The sequence below is a fragment of the Crassostrea angulata genome, chromosome 4 (assembly GCF_025612915.1).
Source record: "Crassostrea angulata isolate pt1a10 chromosome 4, ASM2561291v2, whole genome shotgun sequence".
In the NCBI taxonomy this organism is placed as follows: domain Eukaryota; kingdom Metazoa; phylum Mollusca; class Bivalvia; order Ostreida; family Ostreidae; genus Magallana; species Magallana angulata.
The window spans coordinates 22,728,606-22,745,580 of record NC_069114.1 but is presented as its reverse complement, the minus strand read 5'-3'; the positions used below and the strand labels follow the sequence as shown (position 1 = coordinate 22,745,580).

General features: G+C 32.5%; 1 protein-coding gene across 2 annotated transcripts in view; it reads left to right on the top strand.

Annotated features, from left to right (window-relative positions):
- The window catches only part of LOC128179745 (dynactin subunit 1-like), a 263,574-nt gene that overhangs the window by 75,328 nt on the left and 171,271 nt on the right, over nt 1-16,975 (top strand). For both annotated transcript variants that reach the window (XM_052847306.1, XM_052847304.1), the window contains exons 7-9: nt 2,982-3,053; nt 11,353-11,460; nt 11,564-11,660. In XM_052847306.1, coding sequence (XP_052703266.1) covers nt 2,982-3,053; nt 11,353-11,460; nt 11,564-11,660 — 277 coding nt within the window. The remainder of the gene's footprint in view (nt 1-2,981; nt 3,054-11,352; nt 11,461-11,563; nt 11,661-16,975) is intronic.

The following is a 16,975-nucleotide window of genomic DNA, read 5'->3' as shown; positions in this document are numbered from 1 at the left end:
CAAACAACAACAAAATATTTTGAGAATAAAATTCTTTCGTTATTTTGATTAATCTGTTAAAATTTTACCGTGTTGTTTGCATGCGGCCATATCTAATTCTTGTTGGGAATGTGACCATTTCATAGGAAATACGCGATATCCGGAAAATTACTCAGATCAAAAAAGGGATAACTCTACTAAAAAAACATCGGTGACAATTTTACGACTATATATTGAAAAATAAACATCCCATCAACAAAAAAATCAAATCATGTCAATGATTGAGCTTGTTTGAAAATTTTAAAAAATATTGGGCAAATAATATATGCTTACTGCTCCTTGTTCTTTGTGTATTTTATGACCCCCAGAGCATGGGTTATTACTGCAGGGTATGACCAAATATTTTAAAATTCTCTTTACATCTATTTACACTGGATTGAAACTGACTGCATATTTCAAAAGATCATAAAGCTGTCTTCTTTTAAAAATGAATTTTTCATTATGCTGTATCTAAGGATGTTTTTTGGGGGTGGGGTTGTAATTATTGTGTTTAAAAATCATGTTCTTTTTTTCTGCTGTTGATTATTCAAATGAAAGAGACAATTTATATATATTCTGAAAAGAGAATGACTGAAGCTGTCTATCAAAGTTAACATATTAATTATGAAAGCCTTTTTCACAATTATATGGATTTCATAGGCCTTGTTAAAAGATTTTTAAATCATATTTTTTAGGGGAAGGGTTGGTTCACATGGGAGAGGGGGAGGGGAGTTCCAATTTTACAAAGGAAAACATTCAAATCATTCACAACAACTCATGTTATTATAGATGGTTTTACTTATATTCAAGCATTTTGACATACTGTGGAATCATTAGATTTCGTGGTGGCTCAATTTTCGTGGAATTCGTGGGTACCTCTCATCCACGAATTAACATCCTCCACGAATTAATAAATTAGGGCAATAAAGTCATATTTCCTCCATAGGTTTAAAAGAATACACGAAATTACAGTTACATGTATTTTTAAACCTGATGCTAAATTTAAAATGTCTTGTAATTTGCCATGACAAAGCTACAGCTGACAAATCATGTTTAATGTTACAGTATATGGAACAAATACATGTACATATAGGAAAGACACTTTAAGTTTCCATTTAAAAAGTCAGTTTATTAATTATAGCTAGAGTAATCAATAAATGATTTTATTTTAGTAATAGAGTACTGTAGTTTTCAAGTTGAAATATTTGATCTTTAATATTGAAAATTTTTCTGACAAGTGAAGTTGAAGTTCGGACAAGTAAATGTTTTGGTCACTTGTCCGAATGGACAAGTAGGAAAAAAAGTTAATGTAGAGCCCTGTTATTTGGTTTAATATTTCATGATAAATGCACAAGTACAAGAACGGTGGGTCCCAGTGACCCCATGGTCTTATGTATTACAATGTTCTTTACAAAAATTTTGATTATTGGGAATCAAAATTTGTACATGACTATTCTACTTTGATTCCCAATAATGGAATTTTTTGTAAAGGACAATACATTTATTAGTGTCTTTCCATAAATGTTTATTTAAAAATAAAACTAGGTGTTATGAATTTTATTTAAACAATAAAATGCTTTCTGCGTTAGCGGGTTATCTAAATTTTTTCGCAATGATCGCTATCTTCATGATCATTAAAGAAAGCCTTTTATTGTTTATATTTAAATCTTTCTTTTAACAAAGTAATAAATTTATTGCAAAAAGTAACTAAGTTAAATAAACTAAATTACTGTTTACATACATTAGAACGTTAGCTTAAAGAAACAGCCAAATGATCGCCTATGAGAATTTGAGCCTTACATCATCATGATTATTTTGTGCAATCAGTGATTTTTCTTGGGTCGCTGTAGGTTTTGACCAGTCGATAGGCTTATAGATTTTAGTCCTGTCAGTTTCTTTAGAGCTATGAATTAATTAACTATAAGTTTCTGAACGAAATAGAGGAAATGATTCTTGGTAGATGTAAATATTCTGAGATAAACATTTGTGGAAGGACAATAGGTATGATTGATATATTCTGCTTAATATTAGGATTATATATAGTTTCTGTTTAAATGAAGCTTCAGAGAGAGAGAGAGAATTATATTCCACAGGCATCGTTACTTCCTTCCTCTAAATGTTGTATACAACTACGCCCCTACCCTCTTTTCCAAATACCTTTGACATAATCACATAAATTAATAGCCTTCTTTAATTTCTTTTCAGTGTTTTTTGAAAATATTTTGAAGAATAATTTTTGCAGTTTTCCAATAACTATGGATTTATCGTCTTTGTTGCCTCGAGATAATAATTCATTATAGATATCTCCATGCCTGTATATGAAAAATAGGAATATGTACATAATGTGTTACATTATTTTGTTGTGATTTGTTGATAAGCGATTTATTTTAATACATGCCATGATTATTAACATGATTTACCATGCCCTATCTTGCTCCTCAGACCTAAAAATTTCCCCTACTGCTTTTTGGAGCATACTCCAAATAGTACTCAGTGGAGAACAAACTCCAAAAATTTTATAACCTCGGATTTTAAAGTCGTCTCAGTGGAGCACATACTCTGAGTACGGAGTACAAGTTTGAGTATGAGTATGAAAAAAGTTTCATAACCTCGTGGCCTGGAATATTGATGAAATCATACTACATCTATTTAGCTTGAACAATATTTAGTTGGCATTAGTTTTTATCACGTTTTCAGCAACAAACAAATTTGGAAATTACTTTTTTCTAATGATTGTTTAATTAGAGAAATCTTAGTCTTAGTTATATAGAATATAATAAGTAATTATCTATTTGCTACTTAAATTAGTATGCAGGAGATTTACTGTATCTCCTTGCCTGTTGAATGTAGTTGTACTTGTCTATTTTATATCTTGTACATATATGCAACAATTAAATATTATTTACATGTAGAAAAATTACTCATGACAAGTAAATTCATTTTGAATAAAACATTTATTTCAGCTGCAAGAATACAAAAGCAGAATGCAGGAAACTCAGAAGGAATTGCAACAACAACTACAAGCCTCCAGAAAGGTACAAATATACGAAGAAAATAGGAAAATTTAAATAGTTAAACATATTATCAAGATGAGTGAAAGTTATGGTAAAATAATTTACCAAATCCTGTAGAGAACATAAGTTTGCATAAAGTTATTGCAAGGAAATTTTCACTCTGTTTTGATTTCGTCCCATTGCCCTCGTTGACAGTGGGCAAAATTAAAACAGGATTATTAATTTAACTCTTATCCTGCTAAATATAATTTACTGGTCTTAACTTCACCAAACTTGCATAGATGGTGCATCTAATGATACTGATACACTTGACAGGCTTGAATGCTGAGTCTTAGCCATAGGTTTGAGATGCTAAATGAGGTTAAGGTTTTTGAAGCTGGTTAAAGTTTTAAGTGCAGTTGGCATCTGATGACTATATCTTAGTTATTACTGGTCATAACTTCACCAAATTTGCATGTATAGTGTGTCTTATGATACTGATGCACTCCACAGGCGTGAATGCAGAATTAAAGCCATAGGTTTTAGATGCTGGTTGAGGTTGAGGTTTTTGGAGCTGGTTAAAGTTTTTGTTGCAGTGCCCTTTGATAGACAAATCTTAGTTATTATTGGTTTAATCTTTATCAAATTTGAAAAGATGATGCATCTTGTGATTCTGATGCACTCCACAGTTGTGAATGCTAAATTAAAACCATAGGACTTAGACGCTGGAGGAAGTTTAGATTTTTGGAATAGGTCACATGATAAATAGATAATTATAATAGACTATTGTAATCCGGTGAATATAATACGCACTTTTTTTCCAGGATTTTTTACCGTGAGAAAGGAGTGCGTATTATACATCCATATATTTTTCTCTAAGTGAAGCACTGGCGTATTACCTATGCTGTACACAGACAGAACCAATACCCCGCTATACATCATTACTTTACTTCATTATCACATATATATTAATATTTAAACCTTAGGAAATCATTGTTATAGCATATGATTAGAGCAAATATATACTTATAGTATGTTACTTAATTAATTGTTTCAAAATTGCCTTTAAAAATTAATCTGAACTGCTTATTCTTTTTCTTCGTGTATGCCGCCATTACAGCTTTTATTAATAGAATGTGGGCTTGGATGGCCACGTGCTATATGTAACCGATCTTTGAAAACAGCTTGCACATCATTTGGCTCATTTTTAACCATTATTGTAATGATGATTTATTGCAAATGATTATGAATATAAATTATCATAACCTATTCCTTTAATTAAAGCCATTTGTTGTGCTCCCCACCGCTAACGCTTGACACCTTGGCTATCTCAGACACTCCACATAGGCTATAAGTGTACCATACACAACACAACTATTTATGCACATGTTTCATTATGTTCCAGACCTCTAATTGATCACTTTGATCGGCATCATTGAAGATTTTAATTAGGTTCGTTATCTCCAAAATTGTATCTGCTTACCTGAGCACCATTTTTCACTTCTCTGGGGATGTGGGAATATATAATGCATGTTAAAAGTAGTTGATTTTATTTATGGTAGAATATTTAATACTAGGTCTATTTAAAACATTGATTATGAAATAAAGATATTGCTGCAATGTATTAGTTACAGTAAATCCGTATCTAAAAATTTATTGTGTTTTTCTTATTTCCAGTAGTGTATTTCCGCAATAAAATTGAGGGTGCCTATTCAAAGTGTAACTGCTTTTTTGATACTCATCATTACCATTTAGTCAATTTTTTTGATGTCTCTAATAACTCCGAACTAGCTTTTTTTCACTACTTTCAGGCCCAAAGTAGGGGATGCGTATTGTACACTACTGCGTATTATATTCAGCGGATTACGGTATTTCAATCTTGCATGGTTGATTTAACTATATAAATGAACCACAGATGTAGCTTCAGATACAGAGCCTAATCTTCATTATTAAGGATGCTAAACCCCCCCCCCCCCCCCCATTTCACTCAAACTTGTTTCATAAATTTTTTTGTTTAATGATATAACATGATTCCTGTGATATAGTATTGTATGATATGATACAGTTTTGTACCATAATATTATATTGTGAAAAATTATATGATACAATATGATATTTGAATCAATTTTTAGCTCACCGAGACGAAGTCAAGGGGAGCTTATGTTATACCGTCGGCGTCGGGACCTGGTTAAAGTTTTTGTTGCAGGTCCTGTATCTAAGCTATTACTTGTCCTATCTTCACCAAACTTGCATGGATGATGCATCTGGACCTACTTATGGACTTGAAAGACTTGGATGCTGAATCTGAGTCCTAAATTTCAGATGCTGGAGGAGGTTAAGGTTGTTGGACCAGGTTAAAGTTTTTGTTGCAGGTGCCCTTTGATAGCAATATCTAAGTTACTGCAGGTCCGTACTTCACCAAACTTGCATGGATGGTATCTTATGATACTGATGCACCAGACAGGCTTGAGTGCTGAATCTGAGCTATAGGTTTCGGATGCTGGAGGAGGTACAAGTTTTTGTTGCAGGTGCCCTTTGATAGCAATATGTAAGTTACTGCTGGTCCGTACTTCACCAAACTTGCATGGATGGTGTGTCTTATGATACTGATGCACCAGGCAGGCTTGGGTGCTGAATCTGAGCTATAGGTTTCGGATGCTGGAGGAGGTTAAGGTTTTTAGAGCTGGTTAATGTTTTTGTTGCAGGTGCCCTCTGATGATTATATCTTAGTTACTGCTGGTCCATACTTCACCAGACTTCCATAGATGGTGTGTCTTATGATACTGATGCACCAGACAGGCTTGAATGCTGAATCTGAGCCATACGTTTCGGATGCTGAAGGAGGTTAAGGTTTTTAGAGCTGGTTAAAGTTTTTGAAACAGGTGCCCTCTGATGATTATATATTAGTTATTACTTGTCCTAACTTCACCAGACTTCCATGGATGGTGCGTCTTATGATACTGATGCACCTGACAGGTTTGAATGCTGAATCTGAGCCATAGGTTTCAGATGCTGGATATGGTTAAGTTTTTTGGAACAGGTCACATGTTTAATAGATAATAGTACTTTTTCAAACTTGCATAGTTGATTAAACTGTAGTATGAATGAATCACAGAGGAAGCTTCAGATGCAGAGCTTGATCTCCAATATCAAGGATGCTAAAAAATATATCTTAGTTATTATAGGTCCTAACTTCACCAAACTTGAATGGATGGTGTGTCTTATGATACAGATGCACCTGACAGGCATGATTGTGGAATCTGAGCCATAGGTTGCAGATGCTGGAGCAGGTTAAGGTTTTAATTTCTAGAGCCCTCTGATGATGATATCTTAGTTATTACTGGTCTGAACTTCACCAAACTTGCATGGAGATGCGTCTTATGTATACTGATGCACCTGACACGCTTGAATGCTGAATCTGAGCCATAGGTTTCGGATGCTGGATGAGGTTTAGTTTTTTTGGAACAGGTCACATGTTTTATAGATGATAGCTTGCATAGTTGATTTAACTATATTATAAATGAAACGCAGAGGTTGCTTCAGATGCAGAGCCTGATCTCCATTATCAAGGATGCTAAAGAAATCTCCTACCTCACTCAAACCTGCTCGATAGATAGATGTGTTTGTTGATAAATGATATAACATGATTCCTATGATATAGTATTGTATGGTATGAAACGATATTGTTTAATATGATACAATATAATATCATGTAATATTATAAAAAGTTATATGATATGAAATGATATTGTATAATTTTTTTTGATATTTTATGTAATGATATTGTATCATGATATCGTTATGTATAGTATTGTATATTATGATACAATATTATATAATATTATATTGTATTATTAATTTATTTTCTAATCACATGATTCTATTACATCAGATATTGCAAAATATAATATTGTATATTGAAACTATATTGTAGATTCTATAATATTGTATCATACGATTTTGCATAATATGATATAAGTTTCTGTAATAGAGAATTATATCACATGAAATTGTATAATATGATACTGTTATATTATATAATATTGTATCATACGATATTGTATAATATGATATTGGTTTATAATATGATATTTATCACATCACATGAAATTGTATTGTATGATATTGTAAAATATATTATTGTATCATATGATACCATATGTATAATATAATATTGTATTATATAATATTTTAATTTATCACATAAAATTGTATCATTTGATATGATACAATGTTGTATCAAATTATATTGTATCATATGATACAATATCATATTATGTATCAAAAATGATACAGTATCATACAATATCATACTATATTATGCAATATAATATCATGTTTCAATGTTATGATGTATAATTATGTAATATGATATTGTAATATAATACTTTATTATATTGTTTTAGATATTATGATATTGTATTATTTGATCAAATACAATAATGTATAACACAATACAATGTCATATCATACGTTACAATATCATATCTCCTCATTGTTTATTATGGTATTTTATTGTATTATATGATATTGTAGCATATGATATTTTATTATATATGTTGTATCACATGATATTGTGTCATGATATTGCAAAATAGTATATTGTATCATATGATACAATATTTATGATATGATATTGTATTATTATTTGTATTGTATTGTTATATTATATCATATGGTATATCCTATTACACAGAATTGTATAGGATCATAGGATACAATATCATATTTTATAGTAGTGTATTTATAAACATTGTATCTTACATTACTGTATGGAATAATCGTATGGGTATCAAACATTTTTTAACCTATGATATACAATAATGTGTCAAACCACACTATAGTGTCCATGAATATCCAAGTTCATTATCTATGATTTTCATATAATGTGTTAAGGTGGTTTTATAAAGGTGATGCCTCATAAGTTGATGCCTCGTTTCATTACGCTTTGTAATCTGTGGTTATAACTAAGACTATAACCCGTCTGTTATTCCTCTCTATTTGGATCATTTACATTATCATGTTGCAAGTTATATTTTCTTAAGTTGAATGTTTCTTTTTGGCAGGTGCACAAATTGAATTATTAAATTGAATTAAACTATAAAGAAAAAGCTTGAATAAGGCCACAAAAAATTAATATTTAGATTCTCATCCTGATTTGCAAAAACTATGGGGTGGGTGGACAGATTTTATTTATTGATTTTTAATTTTTAGCTCACCTGAGCTGAAAGCTCAAGTGAGCTATTCTGATCACATTTTGTCTGTCGTCCGTCTGTCTGTCCATCTGTCCATCCGTCTGTCCGTCCGTCTGTCCGTCTGTCTGTAAACTTATCACATTTTCAACATCTTCTCAAGAACCACTGGGCCAATTTCAACCCAACTTGGCACAAAGCATCCTTAGCCTTAGGGGATTCAAAGTTGTGAAAATTAAGGATCACGCCCTTTTGCAAAGGGAGATAATTAGGAATTTATCAAAATTTTCGAGAAATTTTCAAAAATCTTCTTCTCATGAACCATAAGACCAGGAAAGCTGAAACTTGTGTGGAAGCATCCTCAGGTAGTGTAGATACAAAATTGTGAAAATCATGACCCCCGGGGGTAGGATGGGGCCACAATGGGGGGGGGGGGTCGAAGTTTAACATAGGAATATATACAGTAAATCTTTAAAAATCTTCTTCTCAGAATCTAATCAGCCAGGAAAGCTGAAACTTGTGTGAAAGCATCCTCAGTTAGTGTAGATTCAAAATTGTGAAAATCATGATCCCCGGGGGTAGGGTGGGGCCACAATGGGGGGTCAAAGTTTTACATAGGAATATACAGAGTAAATCTTTAAAAATCTTCTTCTCATGAACCATATGACAAGGAAATCTGAAATTTGTATGGAAGCATCCTCAGTTAGTGTAGATTTAAAGTTGTGAAAATCATGGCCCCCGGGGGTAGGGTGGGGCCACAATGGGGAGTCAAAGTATTACATAGGAATATATAGAGTAAATCTTTAAAAATATTCTTCTAATGAACCATATGACCAGGAAAACTGAAACTTGTGGGGAAGCATCCTCAGTTAGTGTAGATACAAAATTGTGAAAATCATGACCCCCGGGGATAGGGTGGGGCTACAATGGGGGGGTCGAAGTTTAACATATGAATATATCGAGTAAATCTTTAAAAATCTTCTTCTCAGAAACTAATCAGCCAGGAAAGCTGAAACTTGTGTGAAAGCATCCTCAGTTAGTGTAGATTCAAAATTGTGAAAATCATGATCCCCGGGGGTAGGGTGGGGCCACAATGGGGGGTCGAAGTTTTACATAGGAATATACAGAGTAAATCTTTAAAAATCTTCTTCTCATGAACCATATGACAAGGAAATCTGAAATTTGTATGGAAGCATCCTCAGTTAGTGTAGATTCAAAGTTGTGAAAATCATGGCCCCCGGGGGTAGGGTGGGGCCACAATGGGGGGTCAAAGTTTTACATAGGAATATATAGAGTAAATCTTTAAACATCTTCTTCTCAGAAACTAATCAGCCAGGAAAGCTGAAACTTGTGTGAAAGCATCCTCAGGTAGTGTAGATTAAATATAGTGAAAATCATGATCTCCGGGGGTAGGATGGGGCCACAATGGGGGGTTGAAGTTTTTCATAGGAATATATATAGTAAATCTTTAAAAATCTTCTTCTCAAAAACTAATCAGCCAGGAAAGCTGAAACTTGTGTGGAAGCATCCTCAGGTAGTGTAGATTCAAAGTTGTGAAAATAATAACCCCTGGGGGTAGGGTAGGGCCACAATGGGGGGTCGAAGTTTTACATAGGAGTATATCGAGTAAATCTTTAAAAATCTTCTTCTCAGAAACTAATCAGTCAGGAAAGATGAAACTTGTGTGAAAGCATCCTCAGGTAGTGTAGATACAAAGTATGTATTATGTATTATTGTACATTGTCCAGATAGTTTATATTATGACTCCATTAAGCTGATTTTATCATACCTATTGTTTCTCAGGTGAGCGATGTGGCCCATGGGCCTTTTGTTTATAACACCTTTTTCGCTGTTCATGATCTAGAAATAACAACTACTCTATTCTTTTAAATTGTTAATGCTAATATGAGTACACAAACCCACTTTTAATCTTTTAATTCCATTTTATTTCAACTTAACTGACAATGCACATGCAAAGACATTTGTACCCTTATGATAACAATCATGACTGAAATCAAACGATAATCTACATGTTTACAATGAAGTGCATTGAAGTGGTAAAATTTTTCGTTCGAATGGAATATTCTAAACTTTGTATTGAACGTCAATTGTTACATAAGACACGCCCATTTCTTTTGAAACGAGGAAAACAGTATTCGTCACAATGCTTTCAGAACTGCCACTCTTCTAAACAGCACAGGTTCACACACGTGCATTAAACACAAAAACACACATAAACACACTTTTTTCTTTCCAACTATGTTCAGAAACACTGATATTGTTCAAAATAATGAGTCAAGAATACTTTTAGTAACAAATTTATTTATGTTTTGAACTTCTTGTTACATGTACTGTATTTTAAATAAAGAAAAGTCTTTTTTTTAACAACATATATATAATTATGCACATGTTTCAGTTTTTCGAATTAGAGGTGTTAGCTATGTTCTTCGTTTTCTTCTACATTTTTTGCTGTGCTTGCAGCATGATGAGGGGACTGAGGATATGCACGGGGCACGGAAAACATATACGGAGAAATATGGGGATTTAGATTGTTTTTTATTTCCCGAATTGTAATTTTTTTTTTTTTCCAAAATAAAATAAAATGCCTTGGGGCGGGTCATTTTCAGAGGGCAGGCAGGGATGAGAATCTTAAAGTTAATTTTTGTGGCCTTATGTCTTGATTTTTTGCTGTGCTTGCAGCATGATGAGGGGACTGAGGATATGCACGGGGCACGGAAAACATATACCGAGAAATATGGGGATTTAGATTGTTTTTTATTTCCCGAATTGTAATTTTTTTTTTTTCCAAAATAAAATGAAATGCCTTGGGGCGGGTCATTTTCAGAGGGCAGGCAGGGATGAAAATCTTAAAGTTAATTTTTGTGGCCTTATGATGATGACTTGTATTCATCTATAACAAGTAGATTGACACTGTGCACTTAAAGATTCCACTCTTTGTATTAGACTGGATAGCCTGTCTTTGATTCTTAACACTGAAGCTAGCTGATTAGAGTTATAACCAAAGTTAATCAGGTGAGCGATTTGGCCCCTGGGCCTCTTGTTTCTGCAATTTGCTAAATACAGAGGTCAGGATCCACCAGAGAGGGTATAATATTGTTTCAATACTAGCAGTTTAGAATTTATTTCAGGAAGCTAAGGATATCCAGGAGAGTTTCAACAACTACAAAGACGAGATGTCAGACCTGACAGAGACTGTAGAGATAGCAACTCTGGATAAAGAAATGGCAGAAGAGAAGGTGATTGTATTGACTCACTGTATTGTAACTGTATTGTTGTCATTCACAAATTCACTAAACATTTCATTTTCAACATGGATGGTCTTTTGATGTCGTTATTTAGGCTGAGGGGCTCCAACAGGAAGTGGACACGCTCCGCGATCGAGCTGAGGAACTCTCCATGGACCTGGAGATTCTAAAAAATGAGATAAGTGAAAAAGGTTTGTTTGATTTCAAGAAAACTTTGATAAGTGTGTTGCTAATTATACCCCCATTCCAAAGGAGAGGGTATTATACTGTTCTACCCTTGTGTGGCTGTCTGTTTGGTACAAATTTGTGTCACATTTTTTTGTTGCTTTTCCTCGCCAACTGTCCCACCCTTTTTAACCGGGTTTTCTGAAGGAAAAATCCGGTTATTAAAATGGTGAAAATGGCGGGCGGCTGCCAAATGGGTACCCTCATTGTACGGATAACTCCTCCTACAGTTTTCAAGGTAGGAAGTGGTTCTTTTGCAGATCAATTGTACATATATCAGAGGTGTGCATATTGCTAGGATTTTGATTTCCGTTAATTTATGAAAAAAATACCAGCTTTTGAACTTAGTCATTTTTTGGCAAAATATTGCATATAGGGTACCCTCATTGTACGGATAACTCTCCTACGGTTTTCAAGGTAGGAAGTGGTTCTTTTGCAGATCAATTGTACATATATCAGAGGTGTGCATATTGCTAGGATTTTGATTTCAGATAATTTATGAAAAAAATACCAGCTTTTGAACTTAGTCATATTTTGGCAAAATATTGCATATAGGGTACCCTCATTGTACAGATAACTCCTCCTACAGTTTTCAAGATAGGAAGTTGTTTTTTTGCAAATCAATTGTACATATAACAGAGGTGTGCATATTGGTAGGATTTTGATTTCTGATTTATTATGGAAAAAATATCAGCTTTTGAACATAATCCTTTTTTGGCAAAATATTGCATATAGGGTACCCTCATTGTACGGATAACTCCTCCTACAGTTTTCAAAATAGGAAGTGGTTCTTTTGCAGATCAATTTTACATATATCAGAAGTGTGCATATTGCCAGGATTTTGATTTCCGATAATTTATGAAAAAAATACAAGCTTTTGAACTTAGTCATATTTTGGCAAAATATTGCATATAGGGTACACCATTTCACTGGATATGGGTTGACATGGATTATGGATACAGTTCACATAAAAGAAAACCAGGTTTGCTGTCACATTGACAGCTTTTCACTTGTTATATATTGGTACAATGAGAGACTTACTCAGTATATGGGGAAAATGACCTGTTGTAAACATAGCATAAAAAATTGTGTGTACAAAAGGTACCAAAATATCCTTGAATTCAATGAAATATTCATTATATATACCATCCAGTCCATGACTTTTACCTGGTTTTAAAGTCTTTATAGCATCTTCAATTTCATTTAAAGATATGGCACTTTCTAATTCTTTAAAAATGACCTCTTTTTCAACTTCGACCATGTCATTTCCCACGGCTGTATGATCAATACAAGAAAAAGATTTGAAATGACTGTGTAAATCTACAAGTGAAACATTTACTTTGTTAACTTTTCTCCTACTAAATTTCGAAAAAAAATACTTTAGGATTAGATTTCTTTATTGTTTCTAATAAATTGCCTTCTTCATTAAGATATTTTCTCTTGATTTTTCGTTCCAATATTTTGTATTGCCTTTTACTTGATTTTAAAAATTCATGATTTGCTACAGATTTACTTCAAAGGACTATATATGATAAGGGCCTAAAATGGCCCCCTAAAATGAACATCATCAATTTACTATCATTCTTTGTTTTCTTAGTACAGATATGTATGTGATGTGTTTACATAATATTCATTTCGGTTCAAGTGCCCACAATTTAGAAATATGACATTGTAAAGATAACCTTTTCCCGCCATTTTTGCATTTTTATCAAAAAACAGATTGTTTTCAAGCAGTTTTTCCTTCCAAAAACATAGAGCGCATTCTTGAACAAATAAAATATTTTAATCAGAGATGTATCTAGCCAAGACTAATAAGTGACAAAAAAATTTTCCTTGTTCAAGCATGCGCTCTATATTTCCGATTCGTAAATAGATAAGAAAAATGTCAATTTTTGGCTGAGTTTGATTGAATAAGAGAAATGGCGTCACTTCTGACGTCATATACTGCCAGTGAGTGCAAATAAATCAAATGAATAGATGAAAAATATATTTTATATCAACTCTTCTAAAAAATTAGTTAACATTTTATTGTACCCCAAACACTTAAAAAATGGCGAATTATGGGGGCAAAATTTAACTCTTATCATATATAGTTCTTTGTTAAAGTCAGCTAGCGCTTTACGATAATTTCATATAATCGCTTACATTCAGCAGTAAGCCATGGTCGGTCATGTCTAGGTTCAACATTACCTATTTGTCTACTACTCTTATTGACATGACGAGGACTGGGCACCTTATGAAAGTCAGACATTACAAAAGACAATTCATTCACAAAAGTTTTGACACCGTTTTCTAACCCTGTATTACTAGATAAATCATTCTGTACTAAACATTCTTCTAATCTATACACATTTTGCTGCAGTGACAATTTACTCTCATTTACTAAATCTTCCTTCCAGCGATATCTTACATGATCATGACTACTGAATGAATTCCCTTCTGACTGAATCAATGCTATGTTCATATCCGTTTTTAGTTCGATGGTGTGTGATCAGAATAAGTGTTAAAATGACAAACTATGAACTTATAAAAGTAACAAAATATGTCAGGGGTGCTCAATACATAATCAATAACACTACATCCATTGGCACCACAATATGTAAAATCGTTAGCCATATTATCTACATGTCTGCCATTTATAATTCGTAACCCAGTTTCAATACACATCTGAATCAACTTTAGCCCATAGGCATTCACTGTTTTGTCTGGACACCAGGGACGGGGTAATAGTAATTTGTAATGGTAATTGAATGTAGTTAATTACAAATTTTGATGGAAGTAATGTGTAATTGGCCACATTTTCAATTACATGTTATGGTAATTTAATTAATTGCTTTCAAAAAAGGCATGTGATTCCAATTACTTTTCAATTACTTTCAATTACACACTGATGGACATATAAATATTAAGCTGTCCACTACCCATTTTTCCCCCACTATGGTACATTAGGTCAAGTTCGAAGAGTAGTTAAAAAGCATTAAACTATTATGATATATATCATTATAATACTAAATATTTTTCAAAATGGATTTTTTCAGTGATTCAATATTTAATGATAAGTTTCCCAAATTTAATTAAGTACATGTATTTGATGATTTGTTTGATCTATTTTTTTCTTAAAAAATACTTATTTCCCTTCTTATTTGAATTATTAGTGTGTCAATTATCATTTAATTAGTTTAAAACATCACTGTTTAATTTACAAACTAAATCAGTGTTATCGAAATTATATAAACTATCAAGTCATGCTTTGTAATTGATAGCCTTAAATACACGAGCTAAAATGCATGGCTTCAAATGGGTTTAAGTTTTTGATGCCTAACATGTCCACAGGGTGTGTTCCCTTATTGCTAACATTTTGATAATTAGGTAGAGAATAACAGGTGTGAATTGTGTTTTGATAACAATAAAAGTCTGCCCTCTACCCAAGATTAACATGTACTTTGGCATTGTATTTACAAAGAAAAAAAAAGGTGTATAAAAATGCAAAGGAGAAAGTTTTCATATAATAGTTTTGCATGCAAGAAATACTTTAGGTGTAGGTTAAGGGATATGACTTTTAAATGTTTATTGAATATTAGGGTGTATGGGACACCTCCATATTGTGACTACCAGTACCTGCATTTTAAAATAAGCAATAAAAACTAAATTTATATTTTTTCTTTCCAAAAATTGTAACTAATTATTAGAATAGTTAGCAAATTCTCAAACGGTGAAATTATTTTAATTGTGAGGAAATTTTATTCATATTATAGATATACCTCCTTAAATGTTTATGTGTTGTATATAAATCATGATTTTAGTAAATTTTGATGAAAATGTAATTTGTAATTGAATTAATTACATCTGCAAAGTAATTGTAATTTAATTAATTACATTTGAAAACTCTTGTAATGGTAATGGTAATTTAATTGAAGAATTTAAACAAGTAATTGTAATTTAATTAATTACTTACCATTGTAATTGACCCCATCCCTGCTGGACACACACGGTCACTTAATCTATCGTCCTCCATATAATTACAAATAGGTGATACAAGATCAGAGATTTGTTCAAGTACATTGTCACATTCAATATAATCATTTAACACAGAGCACCTACTATTCAAGTCTCCGACAATCATTACTTTACCTTTCTTGGAGTATTTAGATTCTCTAATTTATAAAAAATATCACAGTTATATTGCTTGAAAAATGAAGATTTATCCGGCGGAATATAGATACAACATATGAATAAACATTCATTTACATTCTATTACATCAACGTTAATCTTTAGCCAACAAATTGTGTCGAAAATAACATCAGTTATTGTAATATGTTTGACTGACAGGAAATCACTCTACGCTTGAACGCACAGAATACACAGGAATGAGGCAGGTAGATAATCTGTCTAATGATTGACCAAGAAGAATTCTACATGTATATCAAACAATTTTACTGATAGTTATATTAAATAATTGATTCATTTTAATGCGTTCTTTAAGAGCTAAACGTGTTTAAGATATTCCTTCCCGCAAAAAACATCCATTATAAACTAAACGAGAGAGAGAAAAAACACAACGAATTAAACTTTCTAAACACAGTATAACAAGCATCACGAACATTGTAAACACTATTTAAACTGTTAGACATACTTCTAATTTTCTTTATTAAAAATAAACCTAGTACATGTAGAACGAAACTTTAATTTATCATAGAGGGAACACGTGGTAGAGCTTGCGGGCTGATTTGATTGACAGGTGCAGCATGTGGACTCAAATCTGAAATTGCATGATGGATTCAATCACAGTGTACCATGTTCTTTTATGAATACTAATTTTATGAATATTTAGTATTAGATATTAGTATATTTCACATAAGTAATTGTAAATTACGCCTAAACACCCCCCTCTCTCTCTCTCTCCTCTTCTGTAAGGTGTTGTGCGATTAGACAAAGCCGTACGCGATTTAGACTTTTTCTTTTGTCGTGAATAGGTGTGAAAACCCTCAAGGGCATGTCGTTTTCTACCCTGAGTTTGTTAATCACTACATGTATACACAGAAAATGATCGTGACTTAAACTTTATATGTATACACAAGAACGCATACTGACATAACACGTTATGATTCAATGTGCTTTAACGCAGCACCAACTTTATATATGAATGATAATTTTATAATTGAATGGAAAAATAGATTTGTTAGTTGATTCCCGACATTTGTTAATGCATTTTCTCAATTTAAAACATACACATGTATTGACAGTTTACGGCGCTATGCGTGTCAACTTATAAAATGAGAA